This window comes from Camelus dromedarius, chromosome 5 (assembly GCF_036321535.1).
Source record: "Camelus dromedarius isolate mCamDro1 chromosome 5, mCamDro1.pat, whole genome shotgun sequence".
Taxonomy (NCBI): domain Eukaryota; kingdom Metazoa; phylum Chordata; class Mammalia; order Artiodactyla; family Camelidae; genus Camelus; species Camelus dromedarius.
This window is the reverse complement of record NC_087440.1, coordinates 14,699,824-14,721,435: the sequence shown is the minus strand read 5'-3', so window position 1 is coordinate 14,721,435 and position 21,612 is coordinate 14,699,824. Positions and strand designations below refer to the sequence as shown.

The 21,612-nt window shown below is 43.0% G+C and overlaps 2 protein-coding genes and 1 pseudogene across 3 annotated transcripts in view; 2 read left to right on the top strand and 1 right to left on the bottom strand.

Annotated features, from left to right (window-relative positions):
- Window positions 1–21,612, top strand: part of AP4E1 (adaptor related protein complex 4 subunit epsilon 1) — a 139,519-nt gene that overhangs the window by 69,220 nt on the left and 48,687 nt on the right. The gene's annotated exons all lie outside the window — the stretch shown is intronic.
- Window positions 7,881–8,465, top strand: LOC116153329 (small nuclear ribonucleoprotein E-like; annotated as a pseudogene).
- TNFAIP8L3 (TNF alpha induced protein 8 like 3) overlaps window positions 12,880–21,612 on the bottom strand; it is a 32,614-nt gene continuing 23,881 nt past the window's right edge. For both annotated transcript variants that reach the window (XM_064485604.1, XM_031453067.2), the window contains one exon: window positions 12,880–14,036. In XM_064485604.1, the coding sequence (XP_064341674.1) occupies window positions 13,474–14,036 (563 nt within the window). In that variant the 3' untranslated portion in view covers window positions 12,880–13,473. The remainder of the gene's footprint in view (window positions 14,037–21,612) is intronic.

Here is a 21,612-nt window from a genome sequence, read left to right as displayed (position 1 = left end):
TGCCACATGGTTTCCCATGGTGGCTGCAGCATTTTACATTCCCAACAGCAATGTATGGCAGCTCACATTTCTCCACAACCTCATCAACACTTGTTATTGTCTATTATTTTTATTATATCTCTCCTAGTGGGTGAATTGACATCTCCTTGTGATTTTGATTTGCATTTCCCTAATTCTAATGATCTTGAGCATCTTCATGTGCTTAACATCACAGCTTTTCTGGAGAAATGACTATTAACCTTTCGCCTGTTTTAAAATTAGGTTATTTCTTGTCTTATTGTTTGGTTATGAGTTCTTTATATATTATGGACATAAGACCCTTCTCAGATGATTTTCAGATATTTTCCCCATTCTGTGGGTTGTCTTTTCACTTTCTTAACAGTCTCCTTTGACAGCTCAGAAGTTTTTAATTTTGATGAATCCAGATTATCTATTTTTGTTCACTGGCTTGTACATTTGGTGTCATATCTAAGAAATCATTGCCTAATCTAAAGTCATGCAGATTTTCACCTCTATTTCCTTCTAAGAGTTTTATAGTTTGTACTCTTACTGATACTTTGTTAAAAGATGACCATCCCAGGATGTATGCTAAAAAGATGGGATGCCAGGATAAGTATATATTGACATTGTCCTTAGCAAGCCAAGGATATATGGTCTCCCTACCTCTGACAGACTGGGGTACGGAGCCGGCTGGGGTAGGGAAGGGCAGGGGCGAGGATTGATTCAATTCATTTCTCTCCTTTATGTTTATTCAAGATCTAGAAAAACTCAAGATTTCTTTGATGCCTAATGGGATCTAGACTGAGTTCCACGGGGGTACAGAAGTACCTTTAAGTAATCTATGAATAGATATTCACCCTCCAGTCCTAAAAAAGGGGGTTACATAGAAATGGAGGTGGGAACATGCCTAAAACCTACTTCAAATTTTCATTCAAACTGGACACCCTGGATCCTGAGAGTTAGTAACGTTGCCTCCTTTTGTGGCTCCTCCAGCCCTAGGGATTGATAGCAGCTTGTGTGCATGGTTATTGCTGATCACTGGGATGCATTAATGTACCCTGTTAGACTTCTCAGCATTTATCAACTTTGTAATCAACTCCCTTCCCAGATTCTCTCTGTTCAAAATGTCTGGTGTGCTTTCTGTTTTCTTGGTCAAACCTTGATTGATTGAGAGCTCTCCCCTATTTTCTTTTTGTCATAATCAATAGGTGCTTAATGTTGCCCACTTCATTTCCATTACAGTGATCTACTTTGGAATATTGAGCCATCTCTTACTGGGTTTTCTGTATTTTGTACACCCTATCTTCTATCTGCTATCAAAACTTACCATGTCAGTATCCCATTATATTGTTTTTCAAGAAAACAGCTAGCTATTTGACATTCAGTTGTGTATACTTCCCAGGAATATTTGAACTTTGCAAAGAAATGTGTGGTAATATGATGCTTTACTCAAAAGAAAGAATCCAAATGTTAGAATTTTAGGCTTTTCCGAGGAACTCCTAAAATCTCACCAAGTATGTAATACTTACATTAAGTTGATCCTTTCTGCTGAGAGATTATCATTTTCTCAAACTGACCAGAATTTGAGAGGCCAAAAATGAAACAAGGTGGGCTCAGAGAGACCATGGATTGAAAACAGCAGAAAGTTTTTTGTTACTAGTTTTTCTGAAGTGGGCTTCCAGGCAAGGCCTGCCGATAACAGAATAGCTAAGTCCTATTCTCTAGGGGTGAAATTGTGGCATGGCGGAGGAATTTGGGTTAATAGCCAGGAAGAGGGCAGTGATGAACAGATGGAGAAATGACTGGGCAGGTAATTGTGTTTGAACTCCAAAGCAGTCAGGTTTTTGTCCTTGTAGGAAGAACTAGAACAAGGAGAGAAGCAGAGGAAGCAAAGGGTGAGGAAAGAAGCATAAGCAGACATGCAGCTTAGTGAATCCTCAACTGCCTCAAGGCAGCCCGTGATACAGCCTGCTACAACCTGAGAACAACATACACCACTCCACCTGGGCACACACCTCCACACACACCCCTTTATATGCAGCCTTGGCTGCCTCCCTCCAGGATCAACCTCCTCTTAAATAGTCATCCAGAAATTCCCCAGAGGAAGGTCCAACAAAGTGACCCGCAGTGAGGGAGTCTTCCAAAGCCCCCAAAGCAGCCATTACCCAAAACAGTCATCTAACACCTTCATTTGTGACTTGCCGTAAATAACCAGCATTAGCAATATTATCTTCATATGAGGAGTTGACTTCATAGTGCTTTAGAGAGTGGCATCATAAATATCTATGAATGTGTTATTTCATTTTCTGTCCAAATTTGTCTGCTCCTACAGAGTTCTGGCCAATTTTAGAAGTTTCCATGTAAATATATGAATATAATGGTAACAAGATAAAACAGAACAAATGAGGTCAAGTATCACATTTAATCCACAAATATTATGATAGAATGAAATTGTTTCATGAGTGGCTAAAGTAAATCTTTGTGTGTGTGTGTGTTGTGGGGGCTGGGGTGATGTGTACAGCCACCAGGCTACAAGGAGAGAAAGGATGCCTAAATAGGGAATGCAAGGAGCAGGCATCTTTAGAACTTCTTTTTTCCCTCTAGTTAATGGTGTTCATCTTTATAAATGATTTGACGGTGACCTAATATACTAGACTCAGGACATTTATGTACATGTAAATTTAAACCAGCACTTTGAAAGTAACCAAAAAATGTTACTTTACAACACTCAGTGCCCTGTGACATGTCTGGAACTGTGCCATTAAAGGAAATTAATTCTGAAATGGAGTTGGTTCCCATTTATTGTCACTGAAAGTCATTCTGGTGAAAAAACGGTTTGTGGCTGACTCGTGAAGTGTTAATTAAGGGAACAAATATACAAATGAGTTAACAATCATTGCTCACTCCAGTTTTCTGAGAAAAAATATGCCTAGGGTCTGATCTGTGGTTTTCTCTTCTTTCCTTGAGTTTAGAATCCTCTCCTGCTCACAGTTACTTTTCCAGCTGTTTGAGACTCTCTGGGGGAACTTTCCTGATGGCTTTGATTCCCAGATGTGCTGCAGGTTTGAAGCTGGCAGGTTTCAGGTTGAGGAGGTTCAAGACCAGTGCCCAGAAGACACATGGGAGGGTTCAGCTGCTGTTTGAATGTCCATGGTATATAGGTAAATTGGTGATAGGGTGGACTAAAACCCACTGCTTAGTGATTTGCTGGCAACTGACTTCCTCTCAAAGGTTTACAGTGAACTCTGATATTATTTCCAGGAAGATGTGGAAGTGAAGGTGATGAGGATACTGATTTGGGACCAGCAGGAATGCCTAGGTCTAGAAAACTTGGTTCTTCCTTTTTCTGAGACTTCTGTTTATTAGGATGGGAGATGTGGCTTTGGAGAGCAGGTTATCTTCTGTATAATCATTACTTTGGAAGTAGCAGCAACAAAGAGGGAATGAAAAAAAAGACAAAAACCCTAATGTACCATTTAGTCTAAAAGAAAAAAAAAAGCCTACACCTTATATTTCACCAATTTCTTAGATTTATTTTTATTTTTTACTTTTTGTAATGTGGTAGCTGCAGGATCACACTGCATAGTGAATGCCAGTGATCAACACCTTTTAAATGCCTCCCACTTGAGAGTTTGTTCTCCCTTGTCCTGGTTTCAGTGGAAACTCAGCAACCTCTGGGTCCTCTTACAAAGCACAATTGGGGGCTTACAAAGAAATAAGACAAAGGTAGGAACATCTGCAAGTAAATTCACCCAGCAGCTGTTCTGAGGGCTGCAGGTAAACACACCAGATACTCAGAAAGTTTTGAAAGCTGAAGGTGAGGCACAGTGAGCTTATTACAGAACCTGGTGGAACTCAAGGAATCATTTCTGGGATAAACATCCTTATTCAAATGCCACAGACACACTGTTTCCCTCAACATAGAGACTTGCGGCCCAGCAGTTTTTATGTTGGAGCAAAAGATTTGGGTCAGAATCAAAGTTTTAAAGACTTTTTATTGAAGAAGTTCAAAGATTCATTGGCCAGCAGCCAATGTGGTCTGATTTGTTTGCATTTCCTCTGGGAACTCACAGGCAAGCAAGGAGCTGGCCGGCTGCGACTGTGAGGGTTACCCGCTGCCCTGTGGGCCTCTACTCCCTGGGCTTTCACAAGGTGGGGGAGGAGAGCCGGGGGGAACCCGTTCCTTACAAAGGCCCAGTTCAGCAGCCCAGTCAGGCTGCACTTCTCTGCAGAGTAAGAGGCCTACAGTCTCCCCTCCCATCAGCCTGGTGTTTATGAGTCCACAAATAAACCAACAGGGTGAGAGGCAGCAAGAGGAGAGGCGAGAGGGGAATGTCACCACTTCTTATCTCCACTGGTGCTGTTGGGAGGACCTGCTCCAGGCCCAGAGGCATCGAGCATATGTGCTCCTGGGCTGGTTTTCCTTGTTCAAGTTCTTGGAGATGATAAGTTTTGCCAAGAATCTTTCAGGCAATCCTATTGTTTGCAGTTAACCCAGAGAGCTTAGGGGAAATTTGTCAACAGAATTTAACTTAAAAAAAAAAAGGGAAAAAAAAACTGGCTGTAGTTTTGGGAATTAGAAAAGGAGATTCTTGTGCATCCACACGTGTGTACACATACACAGAGCATGAAGATCCCTCTCTTTTTCTTGGGATTTTGATCACATTGGTAGAAAATTAGGCAAAAATGTGGAAGGATACATGATTGCAAGAAGGTGAGGGGAGGGGTTGAAAGATTTAAAGAGGTGGGTCCCTGGTTCTCCTGGACTGATTTGAGTCCTAACATGTGGCTGATGACCCTTGTTGAACAGAATTTGTGACCTCTTCAATGGGCTGAACACCCAAGTAGGGGGTGGAGCAGGAAAACTGGAGCATACATATATAGATGTGAGAGGGCATGGAGTGAGTAGGCAGGAACCCAAGCGTAGATGTACCAAGAAGGATTCTGGGAAGATGATGGAGTAAGAAGCAACAGGAAGTCAGTCTCCCCACCTAGAACTACAATTGCACTGGCATAATTTGTCTTATGTAGCTATTTTGGAACTCTGGAGTTTGTTGAATAAGGCTTAAAACTTCCAGGGGAAGACCTGGATGGTTAATTTTGGTCAATTTCAGCTCTTAGCACAGTATCAGCTACCCATTCCCTATCCCCATGTGCAGTGGTGCACATGTTCCTGGAGCATCTTACACACAGCTTGCAGGAACCAAGCTGGGCCAAAAGGACCGTTTCTTCCAAATATCAGGAATCTCTGTCCTGATCACTGATTGCTGCTTCTGATCACAGAGGTGCAGGTGATCATTATTGTCACACCTCCCACCATTGCTGCAAGTGCCTCACCTTCCAGCCGATGTGACTTCTATGGGATTTTAAGAGCCAGCACCCTCCCCTCTTCATATTTCTCCATTTTCCTTTTTGGGAGCCAGATTTCAAAGAGGAGGGCACTCAAAAGCAACTGCCTATATAGGGAAAATTAGAAAGTGACTGTGCGTGCCCAGGGAAAAGTGCAGGCTCAGAAAAGATCTGAGAAGACCTTGGGTTTACACCTCAGGTTGATCCTTGGCACAGAGACAGCCTATGACAATAAAACAACAACAAAAAACAATAACAAAACCCAGCAAACCTTGAGAAGGGGGAGAATCTGATTTCCAGAATTACCACATTATTAGATTCAAATGTCCAATTTTCAAGAAAGAAGTCATCAGCCAAGAATCCTATATCCAACAAAACTGTCCTTCAAAATTGAGGGAGAAATTAAGACATTCCCAGAAAAACAAAAGCCGAGGGAGCTCCTTACTAGACCTGTCCTTCAAGAAATGCTCAAGGGAGTGAGTGCTCAATGCACAGTGAAATGAAAAGACACCAGGCAGTAAGTTGAAGCTGTACGAAGACATAAAGATCTCAATGACAGTAAATACATGGGCAATTATAAAAGTGACTTTGCTTGTTACCTTGTAATCTCTACAAAGATACATTACTGGAGGTGGACACATTTCAATTTGTAATGTATGTCTCAGTAGAAAGTCAGTCCTAACGTTGGATCCCAGTGGGCCCCTGCTAAGCTGGTGACTGGCAGACTATCAGGGCATACATTGCACAGTTCACTGGTCTTTATGGGTTTTACCTTGCATTTTCTGGCTTTTCCCTTCTGAAATCATGAACTTAGATCTATACTCAAAAATCTTTTTTTTTAAATATATGTATAGTTGATTTACAACATTGTGTTAGTTTCAGGTGTTACAGCAAAGTGATTCTGTTTTTTTTCAGATTATATTCCATTATAGGTTATTACAAGATATTGAATGAATAATTCCCTGTTCTGTATTATACAGCAAATCCTTATTGCTTATCTATTTTATGTATAGGAACTTGTCTCTGTTAATCCCATACTCCTAATTTTCCCCTCCTTCCCTCTCCCTCTTGGTAACCCTAAGTTTGTTTTCTATGTCTGTGAGTCTGTTTCTGTTTTGTATATCGATTCATTTGTATTTTTTTTAAGATTCCACATATAAGTGATATCATATAGCATTTGTCTTTGGCTTACTTCACTAATTATAATATTCTCTAGGTCCATCCATGTTGCTGCAATTGGAGTATTTGCAAATATTTCATTCTTTTTTTATGACTGAATAATATTCCATTGTGTGTATGCGTATACATGTGTATGTGTGTGTGTGTATAATATATCCCTACCAGCAGTGTAGGAAGGTTCCCTTTTCTCCACACCCTCTCCAGTATTTATTATTTGTAGGCTTTTTAATGATGGCCATTCTGATAGGTGTGAGGTGATGAGGTGATACATCATTTGACTTGCAGTTCTCTAATAATTAACAATGCTGAGCATCTCTTCATGTGCCTGTTGGCCATCTCTATGTATTCTTTGGAAAAATGTCTGTTTAGGTCTTCTTCCTACTTTTTGGTTGGGTTGTTTGTTTTTTTGATATTGAGTTGTATGAGTCATTTGTATATTTTGAATATTAATCCTTTGTCAGTTGCATCATTTGCAAATATTTTCTCCTATTGCATAGGTTGTCTTTTTGTTTTATTGATGGCTTTCTTTGCTTTGCAAAAACCTCTAAGCTTGATTATGTCCTATTTGTTTATTTTTGCTTTTATTTCTTTTGCCTTAAGGGACTGACCTAAGAAAATATTGCTACTATTTATATCAGAGAATGTTTTGCCTATGTTCTTTTCTAGGAGTTTTATGGTGTCATGTTTTATATTTAAGTCTTCAAAACATTTGGAGTTTATTTTTGTGTATGGTGTGAGGGAGTGTCCTGACTTCATTGATTTACATATGGCTGTCCAGCTTTCCCAATACCACTTGCCAAAGAGACTGTTTTTTCTCCATTGTATATTCTTGCCTCTTTTGTCATAGATTAATTGACCATAAGTCTGTGGGTTTCTGTTGTGTTCCATTAATCTATATGTCTGTTTTTGTGCCAGTACCATGCTGTTTTGATTTCTGTAGCTTTGTAGTATTGTCTTAAGTCTGGAAGGGTTATGCCTTCAGCTTTGTTCTTTTTCCTCAGGATTGCTTTGGCATTTCTTGGCCTTTGGTGGTTCTATATAAATTTTAGGATTATTTATTCTAGTTCTGTGAAAAATGTCATGGGTGATTTGATAGGGATTGCATTAAATCTGTAGATTGCTTTGGGTAGTATAGCCGTTTGAAACAATATTAATTCTTCCAGTACAAGAGCATGGGATGTCTTTCCATTTCTTTGAATCATCTTCACTTTCCTTTATCAGTGTTTTATAGTTTTCAGTGTATGGGTCTTTCACCTTTTTAGTTAAATTTATATTTAGGGTTTTTTTTTTATGTGATTTTAAAAAGGATTTTTTTTTTTAACTTTCTACATTCAAAAATCTTGAAGGAGAGCGGTCTTTGTGAGCTTCCACCATGGCGTACCGTGGCCAGGGCCAGAAAGTGCAGAAGGTGATGGTGCAGCCTATCAACCTCATCTTCAGATACTTGCAAAATAGATCTCGGATTCTGGTGTGGCTTTATGAGCAAGTAAATATGCGGATAGAAGGCTGTATCATTGGTTTTGATTAGTATATGAACCTCGTATTAGATGATGCAGATGAGATTCATTCTAAAACAAAGTGAAGAAAACAGCTGGGTTGGATCATGCTAAAAGGAGATAATATTACTCTGCTCCAAAGTGTCTCCAACTAGAAACGATAACTAAAATGAGAAAGAGCAATACAAACACACTCTGCTCCAGAGTGTCTCCGACTAGAAGCGATCACTTGGCGTGAGATGTTGAGAGGGCATTACAGTTCATGTTGGCAGATGGTGTTTCTCTGGGATGTTATTCTGAAGCATTTATTCATATTGTGTTGGCACTCTTACCTTGTTAGCAGGACTACAATAAATGCTAGCTTTTATTAAATGTTAAAAAAAATCTTGAAGGAGATCATTGAGGTGTCATTTCTCAGTCTATTTATAAGTATTGCTTTGTTTTAATAATGGATAGCTTCCCTTCTAAGAAACTTATGATGCAGAAATGCCCAGAGCTTCTGCCCTCCTGTGATGCTCAGGACATGGAACTATGGAACTGAAAGGATTCTTAGATACCTTGTAAAACTGTCTGCTTTTGCAGTTGAGGAAACTGAGGCCCAGAGAGGTGAAGTGTAAGGAAATCGCCAGGTAATGGACAAGCTGAGACTAAACCTCCTGACTCATGGGTTGTTCCATGTTCCATACTTTGTGCTGCCTGTGAAAGCTGAAAAGAAAACAAACCCAAAATACCCATCTCCCCTTTCTCCCCAAATCCAAACTCAACAATGTGTTTCTAAAATCAAGTTGTAAATGTTTCTGAAACACACAGCAAGGGCAGCCCCATCCCATCATGGAGAAGTATGACCCTCTCGGCAGGGAAGCTGCTGCTCTGAGAGGTGGAAGGGGGCCCAGTTACTCCCCAGGGACCAGCCCACAAGCTCTTCCTTTACAAGTGACAGAGGCTGGAAGAGTGCTGTCTCCTCTATAACATAGGCTAATTGCGGCTTCCCTGCTAGCCTCAGTGCCTGCTCTGTGCCAAGCTCTGGCTCCCACCCAGCCCCTCCTTGAGATCAAGCCAAACCCCAGACTCCTTTGTCCCAGGAGCTGATCCAGAAGGGCCTTAGAGTCAGCAAGAAGGAGCTCTGTACCGCAGCCTAGGGGGCCCTGGCTGCCCAAGCTCTGGCTGCCTGGGTGTGCAGCCAGGACCCCCTCCTCTGTGGAGACCTGCCCCAGTTCAGCAAAGAAAGGACAAGGTAGGGAAAGCATAGGTTAGTAGTGGCACTGAGGTATATATATATATGACTGTATCACTATACCAATGTGATGAGAATATACCACTGCTGGGGGTGGGGTATGGAGTGTGAGAGAGAGCTTGCTCTTGCTGATCCCTCCTTCTTCTGGGACTGGGAGGAGTTCTCAGTGTCACAAGCCTTAAGTTGAGCCAAGGAATAAGCTCTTGGGATCCTGGGACCCCGTGCCTGACACCTGGGCCTCTGCACACCAGCAGGTGCAGCTGGATCTAGGAGAGTGTCAGCAGGTACAGGTGACATCTCTTCTTCACAAGGAGGCTTTGAAAGGTTTCTCCACACTTCCTTTCTCAGGAGGAACAGTGCCTGGTGTGTCCAGTGATGGCCTTTCTTGTGCCTTTGAGATTTTTTATTAGAATTGCCAGGACAAGTTGGTCAGTTCTTTGATTATAGATGGTAGCTCTTCCTGGCCAATTTTCAAAGGGCAGGCAGGGCATGTAGGATCTTGCCTTTTTCTGCAGAAGGCCTATATGTCCCCCAGACACAGGTTCACCCCTCAGCCTTTGAGCCCCCACAAATGAATGAGCCCCTTCAAGGTTAGGGTGACATTCATTCTCTGCAAGCCTGTACTTTCGTATGTTGTGGTAGCATTTCTCAAAATTGAGAACTCGTGGATGCCCAAGCTATGCCTGCAGACCCAGAAAAGAATTAAATTCTTTTCTTTCACTTGAGTTGATCAATTAGCATGAACAACACTGTAAACACAAAGATACCAGACCCTGAAGCCAGATTGCATCACCTGGCTATAAGGTAGTCATCCCTACATGACTCAGAAGGTGCTGATGTTGATTTTGATTTTTTTTTTAACTTGTTAGAATGAAACAAAAATCTAAAAATTCCTTTTAGAATTCATGGACTTTGACCCCCTCCAGCTCACCCCTGCCCCCCAGAACTTTCAGGGATTTCTAGATGCCATTTTGAGGCACAGAGGAAGAGTCTTTCCCCTATCAAGGAAGACCTCCCTCTAAGGAAACAGCAGCAGGTGGCCTGGTTTGGGCTGTGGCCCCCATAGCAGGGTCAGGCAAAACAAAGGAAACACACTGACCATATAGTTCTGAGTTGGGAGTTCCTTCACAATCCTCTCTTTCAAGGCCATCTGATTCATGACTCTGTCAACATCCCAGTCCATTACTGGACAGTTCCTGCTAATGCAGTGTCTTTGCAGCCAGAGTTAGCTGATCCAGAATTTTCCAGTGGAAATTGTTTTGGTTTTTGGTTTTACTCTTGACACCTGGGACCATGCTGAATTTAAAACAAACAAAAAAAGCCCTCAAAGATACTGGGGCAGAGGGCATGTAGGCTTGATTTGAGCTCCTTTCTGTTTTTAATATAATGTATACAAGAAGTTCACTGGAGCAGCCAGTGAATGTACTGATTTGCTTCTGAAAAATGTGCAGATGGGGGAGATGGGAGTTTGGAGGAGAAGCACAGATGGAGAAGTCTTTCCATTTTGGTTTATCACTGAGCAGAGACCTGGAGATGCTGAGGGTGTCAAGACTCACAGATGCAAACACAGGGAGGAAGAGTGATGCAGACACATGGCAGGCACAGCGGCCGGGAATGTGTTTCTGCAGGGTTCAGATACACGAAGAACGGACACGACCAGGGCGGAGTAGGGACTTTGGCACAAGTGCCTGGTGTCCTCTCCCGGGGACAGAGCTGAGTGCTCAGGGATGGTTGAACAGGGATGGTTTTTCCAGATGAAACTTCTCCTGCCACCTCCCACCCTTAAATAAAGGCTGAGTCCTGTCTCTGCCCTTGACTTGCTGAGCCAGGCATTGCTCTCTAAAGTGTGTGGGGGGCCTGATCAAGTGAGAGTTTCTGTACTGTTGCTTCTTTTGAAATCAGTTTTCTTTAGGGTGCCCCCTAAGTGTAGATATCCTAATTTTGCTTTTGTGGGTTCTTGCTACTGAAAATTTAGCACAGAGTTCTGAGCACAAATGTACATCTACAGAGTCATGTTTTTAAAAGCATCTGTTGGCCTCTGTCACATTTTTTCCAACCAAAACCACTTTTCAGGGGCACTATGTGACGTAGTTAGAATCCTCAGGACAAACCAATAATGAGATTCACTGGGGACGCCTGAGGCTGTAGAACTTGCGGTCGGCACAGTGCTGCACTTGCTGAGAACTGCTGGTGGAAGTGCTGATCCTTGTCTGATGAGAACAACGAGGACCCCGATCCTTCAGAGGAACCTGCTCAGCCCCCCTCTGCTGTCACTGTGGTTTGTGCTATGTGCCTGCAGAGAGGGGAGAACCCACGGTCCTCTTTGGCTGGGGATCCCACCTTCTTCCCTGCTTCCTTTTGGGGCTGAGTTCTCTGGATAGGTCCACCTACTTAGTAAAAAAAAAAAAAAAAAGGGACCTGTTTCTAGAACCATTCTTCATACTAGAAAGCAGTCCTCAATCAGATGAGTACACCAAGGCAGGCACTGAGGACTCTGTATGTAAAAATGCAGCTACTGCTGGGCTGCTTGCTGCATAGCGGGCAGGTGGGAAGGAAGGTGCCGCCTGCACCTCCCACCGGCACTGCCCAAATGACCAGCAACTTCCCCAGCCCAGATGTACACAGGGCATCACTGTTCAGTCCTGGGGTCTGCGAGGAGGGGCGAGGCCATGTTTGTCAAACATGGAGACAGGGGCTGACTTAACTCTTCCCTATTTCCCACTGGACATCCTTCCAATGAACTAATTTTGAGTGCTGGTGGCTAAAGAACTTAACTGGTTGGTTTGCACTGATGTTGACATGGGAGCCAGCTGGGGTTGAAAGGCCACAGTAGGTTTAGTGAGCGTCATTTCACACCATCCCACAAACCATCTCTCAGTGCTCCTGCTAGAGGGAGACCATGGGGTGGGATGAATGATGGAGCTGAGCTAACGTGGTATTTTCACTTTACCATCAGATGTAGGACAAGCATAGCGGGACAGGAGGTAATGCAGGAAAGGCAAGTCTCTTAAGGTGGTGGCCCCCAGACAACATTAGAAGGCATATTGAATACATTGTGTGAAAGCAAGGCTTTGAGACATTCCGAGGAGGGGGTCACGTGTCCATGAACTAGCTCCCCTCTGGCCAGGGGCACAGGCCCCTCCCCGTTCACACTCCCTGTGGGGCTATTCCCCCTTAGGGTCTAAGTGCAACACTCGCTCTTTGTTCTCTTCTTCCTTTCAATCCCATTATTCTTATCACTGTATCTCACTCCCAGGAATTTGATTTTTGAGACAACTTCAAAACATCTTGTTTGAAGGGTACTTTCAATTTATTAACAAACCAGAGAAAACAGCACAAAATGACTGAAAGACCAAGAAAGATGGATAGGGGTTCATTCTGCCCGACTCTCCTGTGCGCCCTGGAATAAACCGTCGCCACGTCTCAAGGATGGTGCCCCTCAGATGGGGGAAGGCCGGTCCTGCAGGGACAGAGGGAGCACAGTTCTCTGCTTCTGCATGACAGGTGGGAAACCCTCTCTCCACTCTCCCACCCCCTGGAAAATTTCCCTCTGCAGGACTATAAACCTGAGACCTTTTAAAAAACACAAGTCTTGAAAAACATTTTTCCAATTTGCAGGTATACTTTTTCACACCTTTGGATTCATTTTTATTTTGTTTGAAAGAGCACATCTAGAGACAGATTGCAAACCCAGCCCATTAGAAACTATTGTTCTTTTCTCTGCTGCTTAATAGTCTAGATCCAGGTTGATGCCTGTCATATTTACACTGGAGTTTTAAAAGTGTGAACATACATAATCTCAGTCAGTCCTCCTGTGAGGAGGTAGGCAGGCGGGCAAGATGGTTCCAGGATCCAGAGGATGGAGTTGTAACTGGTGGAGCTGGGAACCAAATCCATGTCCCCTGACTCCTGGTCCAGGGCTCCTTCCTCTCCACAAGAGGAACTGGGCTCACCTTGATGAGCAGGGCAGCTTTTCTGCTTAAAATAGATGGCGTATCCTTTAGACTTGCAAACAAGGGGGATTTTAAGTACAGACCTCATTGAGAGTTCAGGAGATAAACACACCTGCGCTCAATCCAGCATCAACCTCAGAGGGGTGAACAGGATAGAACATGGGTATCTTCAATAAGGGTTTCTTCTTTTCCTGATTCTCACCGGGAACACGCTGGGTGCTGTAACTTGAGTACAGCCAAGCCCCGAAGGAAAGAAGGCTGTTCAGAGGACTTTCTCATCTAGCAGTTTATTGATTCCTTCACAAATCCTCTTGAGGTTGGGCCTACAGTCTCCATCCAGACTATAAAGGGTGGAGAGGAACTCCACATCGGCAAAGTGGTTGAAGACGTGGTTGATGCGCCCGTGGGTCCTTGGCGTCAGGTGTCGCTGTACCAGTTCATGCACCAGCTCCTTGCACTCATGTAGGAGTGTGGAGAGCACGTTCCTATCGAAGGTGTACTCCACCTCATAGAAGCTGACAATGGTCATGGCGGTCTGGTTGAGCTTCTTCCTGAACTTCTCCACAATAACAACCTCCTCTTGACTGAACTGGTTGTTCCGGTAGAGGATCCCAATTTTGATCGCCACCTTGATTAAGTCTTTCATGATCTTGTGGGCTTCCTTCTTGCTGTGGGTGTGCTCTCTGGTGACTTTGTAGAGCTCATCAAAGATCTCACTGCTGGTGTCATCAATCAGCATGTTGGCCACAGTTTTGCTGGCTATTTTGCTCAGAATCTTCTTCTGGGCTTGAAGGGCAAAGTTCTTTGAACTAAAAACATCAGGACCTATAATAAGAAAAATAAAAGTTATAGAAATATGAGAACCTCTTTAATGTTTCTATAAGTGAAACACACTACCTCATGTTCTTACAGCAAAAATTCATGCCTCATACCCCTTCAACTCCTTAATGAATCTCACCCCAGCCTGGTTACCCAACTGTCCTCTCCACATGACATACCTGTTTACCCTCTTGAACCTTTTATTTTTTTAAACATTTTTTCCTCTTAAACCTTTTAAATTGTGCTCTCTCCTCTCTGGATGTGGTCGCCTCATGTCCAAACTAAATCCCACTTTTTTAGACCTACTTCACGCAAAAAGCCTTCTTGACTCTATTCACACTCAGAGAATGCCTTACAATGATTATTGCACTGGAAATCATACAGTTTTGCAAATTTATGGGAAGAATTGATTGCTTAATGAGAAGGATGCAGCACCAACGCCAACCCTGTTTCCAGGACAGACCTGGGTGGTTGATCACAGTCGTGTTTTTGACTGAGTCTCAGAATCTATATTCCATTGAGTCTAAGGTGTATTTTATTTTCATATTTGAGATCTTGGAAATTGGGATGTGTCTTATAGTCACTATTGCCAGAAGACAGTTGTGCTGTGGTTGCTTTACCTGTGTGCACATCAATTTACACAGTAAGAGCCAGAGACTTGGGAGAAAAGTCACACGTACTCTTGTAAGAAATGCTGCCTCACCAGTGCCCTCGGCAACATGGAGAACCGTGGTTCTCCCTTCAGCCTCAGTGTGATGGGAATAAACGGTAACTAGTGATTCTTCTTTACCCTGATTTATGCCCTTCCCGAGTTCCAGACAAATGATATTCCTGCCCAGTCTGATCATCTACCATGGTCACCAGACCTTTGTGTGAATAACCTTTGTTCTAAAAACATCAAATGTGTCCTCCAAAACAAATATTTACCAGCATTAAGGATGTTCAAAGGACTGTGCTTCTTCCACAGTAGAAACTTAGTGACTTTTGAGTAATGGTCCTATCAGCACAGTAAGTGTATGCCTTGTCAGGTGACTGTTCTGACAGGAACAATAGAATCTAGATGATTTGTTCTGGAATATCAAAAAATGAGTCATTTCTTTGTAGATACAGTTCCCAAAAATTGCCTGAGGAGAAGGTATTCTGAGAGACTCTCTAGAAATGCATTTACACAGAAGCAATGGACCTACTTGTGTCCAAGCCTCACCGGACGTCCCGAGCCCGGTGCACTGGGGGGCCCACAGCAGCTGTCGTGGAATGAGGGAGCCCTAGCTCTGTGTGAGGCACTTCATGGCTTTAACCCTGCGAGCTGGGTGAAGCTGGTGTTTTTACCGAGGCTTCCCTGCTAGCCTGGTTCCAAACCCCGCTCTTTTCACCACCAGTCTTCTCCAGAGCAGTGGTCATCACACGCTGCTCTTATCTCCCCATAAGAATTCTGGAAAGCTATCTCCTTGCACAATTTTATTTAAAAAAATTTTCTTTTAATTTATTGAAGTATGGTCAGTTTACGACGTTGTGACAATTTCTGGTGTAGAACATAATGTTTCAGTCATACGTACACATACATATATTCCTTTTCATTATAGGTTACTATAAGATATTGAATATAGTTCCCTGTGTTTTACAGAAGAAACTTGTTTATCTATTTAATATATAGTAGTTATTATCTTCTCTTTGCACAATTTTAAACTTCACAGCAATTATTTTTCACTTTATGGTTAAATAGTTATAATTTCTAAGTAGATAAAATTTCTAGATATTGTAAATATTAATATTTTTAAATTAACCTGATAAATTATTCTTTCAAAAGTGTTCTGTGTACCCTACATTCCACAGTGATATAACATCCATTATTGTCCATTTTAAAATGACAGGTGCAAGCTCTTCTAAATTAAAACTGTTACACTATTCTTTTTTCTCTTCGAAATTGTATCTCTATTCTATGACATCCAGAGAACTTCAACTTCAAATATGTTTTTATGCTTGAAAATGTTTTATTTGATCAATCCATCATAATTCTCTATAACCAAAGGATCCATACAAGTTGAAATTTAAATTAAAAGAAGATTCCAGTGACCAAAAGCTCCAATCCCTAAAAACTTCTTCTGGAGAGAGTTATCATTCTAATTATTTTGAGTACAATACAAAGTATTAAACTTTTGATGAAACTTACTAAGCACAAAAGGTAAAGTTTTATTGGCAATGCAACTCTAAATGAGATGGGTAGGGGTGGGTATTGGTGCTTTGATTAAAAGAGGCATCACCAACACCCAGAGCTTCACGTCATCCCTTTGTTTGAGCAGGAGGTTTTGCATCCCAGGGTAATGTGTTTGTTCCAGTAAGATTCTTTATGAGTGGGAAGCCCATGACTGAAACAGTGCAAAGAAGGGAGGTCCACCACGCTTTGGCATCAGGTTGTTTCTCAGGAAGATGAGCTTAGAAAAGCATATTGGAGCGAGTAAGAGGAACTGGATCTATAAATCGATTCCCTCAAAACTCTCCTCCTCTGCTTATCGTGTGGAAAGTCTCTGGACTCTCCATGGTGCACACACCAGTTTGAGTTCTGCTCTTTGGTGAGAGCAGCAGCATTCTATGAAATGTTAAGTGGTATTCTTTGCAGGGGGTGGGAATTAAGAGTTTCCTGATCAAATAAGTTTGGAAAACACTGGGTTAAACATTAGAAAGATTCATTGCCTGTGAGACTTTAAAAATATTTCTTCAGTACTCAGTGTTTTATCAGCTCTCAGAGAGCAGTGGGTGTGGTAGGCAGAATAATGACCCCTTCCACCCCCGCCATGATGACCACATCCTAGTCCTGGAACCTGTGCATGGGTTACCTTACCTGGTAAAAGAAACTTTGCAGATAAGATTAAGTTAAGGATTGGGGGATGGAGAAATTACCCTGGATTAGCCAGTGAGTCCGATGTAATCACAAGGGTCTTCATAAGTGAGACAGGGAGAGAGTGAGAGTCAGAAAAGGGGATGTGATGATGGAAGCAGAGGGTTGGAGGGTTGTAATCTCTGGCTTCAGAGATGAAGGAGGGAACCATCAGCCAAGGAATGTGGGTGGCTCCTAGCAGCTGGAAAAGGCAAGGGAACAAACATTCTCCCCTAGAGCCTCCAGAAAAAGTGCAGCCCTGCCGACACACTGATTTTTAGCCCTGTAAAACCCATTTAGGATTTCTGGTCTCTAGAGCCGTGAGATGATAAATTTGAGTTATCTTAAATCAAATCACTGAGTTGGTGGTAATTCGTTACAGCAGCTATAGGAAACCAGTCCAGGTGAGTAGAGTGTGGTAAAGCATTTCCCAATTTTATCCCATCAGGGAACTCTGTCTTCTGAGTAGAGTGACCAGCTGCCCTGATTTGCCAGGATTGAGGGGTTTCCTGTATGGCTGACTTTCAGGGCTAAAATTGGAAAAGTCCAAGCAAGTTGGGACAGTTGGTCATCCTATTCCCGAGCCACAAGTGATGCATATATCATTGACCTAAAAAAAGGGAGGGAGGAGGGAGTACCAAAGGAAAACTTCAGAAGGAGGAAGATGCTACATCCCTAATATTGAAGGTTGTACCCTCTCAGAAGGGTGAGCTGTACACTCTTGTTGCTATGCTTACCACTCCTCTCTGCTTGTTTTTTAATTCTAGAGTCAATCTTAACCCCTCCCCCCACTTTTTTTTGTCCCTTTTGGGCCAAGGTTTCTTTTTTTCTCTTGGTTTTCTCTGTAATTATTGAGCATTTACTATTTGTTCAACTCTGCAGGCAGTGCTTTGGGGGAAATCCTGCTCCCTCCCCTGAATATTTAAATGGGTCCTACTCTGAATATGATCCTGCAGGGAGGCAAGATACAGACAAATGAAACAAAATACTTAAACAAGTGAAACAGCCCAAATTGGCATGAGTGCAAACAGCTAGGGGAAGCTCTGTGGGCTCCGAAGGTGGACTTGTATGTGGCTAGGTGGGGCTGGCTACAATGCTAGGAAGCGGTTTCTAAAGGCATGGAAACAGGCCAGTAATTTTCCCCAAATCACAAAGGCCTTGGGTGGTTTCCCTCATAGATTTCCATCCATCTCTCTTGTAAAAGAACGTGTTATTTACCTACAAAGGGACTTGTGGTACAAGCTTCCCATGGGGAGGGCTCAGGAGGGTCACAGGTATTGGATCTCTGAAGCCTTAACGTTTAAGAGGCTAGAGCAGGGGAATTACGGATCACTGAAATTATAAGGGAAGCTTTAAGGAAAAACAACCAACAAGTAAATGCCCTCACTCTACCCCCTGTCTGTCAGTATTAAAATCTTTAGAAGTCGGGGCAGTAATCACAAGCTCCACGCTGACACGCTGAATGTAGGACCCACTGATCAAGGCATGCCCCAGCGTGTATTTTATAGAACAGTAGTCTTATCAGGCGCTCCAGGCGAGAAGGTTTTGTGGTCAGTTAAATGAGTTTGTAGATGACTATATACTGTGGCTGGCCTTTGATGATGTGCCATACCAGGTAGCTTATAAAAGGCTTTGAGTAGTCCTGCTATAAAGATACCTGTGTGGTTTTGTTCAGCCTACCACTTCTCCAACTTACTGGACCTTAGAAAATATGTTCTCACATGTTTATATATACATACAAATATATGTTCCCTGCAACATCCTATGGTATACATTATGGGAAGTGCTGGGACAGGATGAAGAGAAGTAATATCAAGACACATCTGGTCAGCTCTGACAAGGCCCAGGGATCTGTGGCGGAGGGTTGGGGAGACACTGCTCTTTCCAACATGCATGCAGGATTTAAGGGAGAGTGTGTGCCCTGAGAGAGACCTGGGTGAAGCAGACTTTTTGCACATGGAAATCTTGGGCCTGTTTCCTTCCATCCATCCTTCTGTCTCCTCCTTCTGCAGAGGGACCATGTTGATGACTCACCAGGGAGGAACACTGCAGGCTGAGAGGGAAAGTGTGAGCTTTGGAAGGCAAGGTCAGGAGTGCACTGGGGATATCTGGGGAAACAAGCCTAGCTAGTGTGCACATGTTTGGGAGAAACACCAAGAGATCTCGGAGAGGTTGTGGCAAAAACTGTTCTCTTTTCCCCATGTACAAGCCTTAAGAAGGCTCTTTAGTAAGCAAGGATTCTCTTAACCATGTTTGAACAAAAGTTCCCATTCCCCCGTCATGAAAAGTAATGGATTGTTTACAGTACCTGAGACTCTCCGAGAATGGAAAAAAAATGTGACTATGCAGCTGTTATTACTCAGCTCACCTGACTAGCACCGAGGAAGCTGCAAGTTCATCGTTGTAGAAAAAAGCAGGGGCTTCCTTAAACCAAGATTGATATAGGAGCTCAAGTGAAAGGATTATGAAGTCAGTGCTCTGAGAATAATCACCCTTGGAACATTTACAACAAAAGAAGTACCAGGACTATGTTGGGAAAATGGCGTGATAGTGGGAGAGAATTTGTTTGGAAAAAGAAAGCGAGAGCTAATTTAAGTGGGCCCTTCACTGCGTGGAAAAGTACTGGGGCCTGTCCGAGCTGATCCTCCGATAATGATGTTCAGCCATAGCACAGGTGATGTTTCCACGTTTCTAGAAAACACTAAGCTCTCCCAGTTGGTGAAATGCCAAGTTGGTTGTGAAAACCAGCAGGAAGATCTTACCAAGCCAAGGGTGAGTGGGCAGAAAAGAGGCAGATGAGCTTCTGCATGGGAAAAGCAAGGTAATACATTCTGGGAGAAACAAAGGATGGCTATGAAAGATGACGAGCTGTCAGCTGTCAGCTGTCAGCTTCTGCCCAGAGAAGAGCTAGGAGCATCAACCCAGGATGTGTTGTGGTGGAGAGGGACTGGGGCCAGACTCAGCTCTTCTCTCCTTATTCTCAGGACTTGGTAACTTCTCTACCTCCAGTTAAAGAGTGTGTGGAAAACTTGTATACGAGTATGGATAGCTGGGTCAAAGTTATAAAATTATCACAGTATCACTTCCCTTCTGTAAACAGCTTAGGATAAATGGCAAGGAAGGCTGTTAGCTAAAAATGTTAAGTAGACGTTAGGGGTGGAGATGGTAACCTGAGAGAAACAATCTGTGGTGCTTAATAAGCACCATCATCTGTCAAAGTAGGAGGCCCAGAGCACAAGGAAGGTGGGAGGAGGGTCCCCAGGGCACGGGGAGGGGTAAGATCTGAGCAGAGAGTGATTTGCAGTAGTCCAAGTTTCTGGCACTCAACCACTTACACTTAACTGTTGGAAATAAAAGTTCAAGCAAGCCTCCTGGAGATGGAGCAGCCTCACAAAACTGTTTTGAATGTGAACTTTCATGATGAGCACCCATCCTTCTGCTCACCTGCACTTGCACTCAGAAAAGCTGATTGGACCAGTCATGACCCTCATGCTCCATCCTTCACACCCTCCCCTCTCCCTTCCTGCTTCCTTTTCTGTTCTCTGGGTGAATGATAAGGAAGGGGTTGGCTGTGGGGGGTGAGGTGGTCTGCAGGATGGGATAATCATGCAATGATAAAACACCTTCTAGAGAAGACATTGCCTCTGCTGAAGTTCTAGGTCTCTGTGCAGCTATGGGGACAAAACTATTGAGGAACCTTAAGTAGTTTTTGAAATGCAAACCTAACACTCTTACAGTTTTCAGAAAGACTAATTGAGTTGTTGCATCTCCAGTGGAGTCAAACAGGAAAAAATTTTCCTTCCCTTGTATAAAAGTATGGTTTGTATACTGCCGGAATAGTAAGGAAAAAATGTCACTGGTACATTGAAATGAAATTGTTAAGGGTTGGTGGGGCCTTTTGAGTTAGAGACTAACAAAAATCTTGATCCTCTCCTCCTGCCAAAGAAAATGATCAAAGCTTACCAGCTCATGAAAAATGCGTTAGGTCTAATCCCTTTCATACTTGAATGAAATGGCATTTGTGAGGCTTAAGAAAGGTATTTTGAGATACTTTTAAAGGCATCACCGTAAAATTTAGATGACCTGGGAGGGCTAGGAAATACTTTTCTGACTGCAGGTTAATCCGGCACATCCTTGAGGCCTTCTTAGGTCTGGCCCCTTCCCGACCCTCCAAGAGAGCCACCTGCCTTGAGGACATACCCCCTGGGCTCACCCTGGCTGCTGAGAAGACCTGAGGTCCCCAAATTTCCACCACCTGCAATAAGAAGCAAGCAGCTTGTGGGTCCCATAGCTGGGGGGGTCACCAAGACTAAGGGCAGCAACCTCTACCCGGCACCGTGAGGGGATATGCAAAGTGAAAACATTAGAACCTTTGTTTCAGTTTCCTTGTTTTCTAATGAGATAGACTAAGCTTTATTAATTTTTAACATACAGGCTGACCTTGGGACCCACTGGCCTGTGGCATTCCAAGGGAAGAGGGAAAGGTCCCCCTCACCCTGGTGGTGGGGGAGTATCTCTCATTTATTTGTTCCTTTTCAGCAGTTCGGATTTATTTTGGCATATGTTTATATGTGCTTGCTTAAATAGACTCACTGATTATATTACTTAGTTCTAACTAAACTAACCCTCATGAAATAGACCAATGGTTTCAAAAGATTCCTGCAAGACACCAAACTGAGGCCTGAAGACAATACGCTAATCATCCAG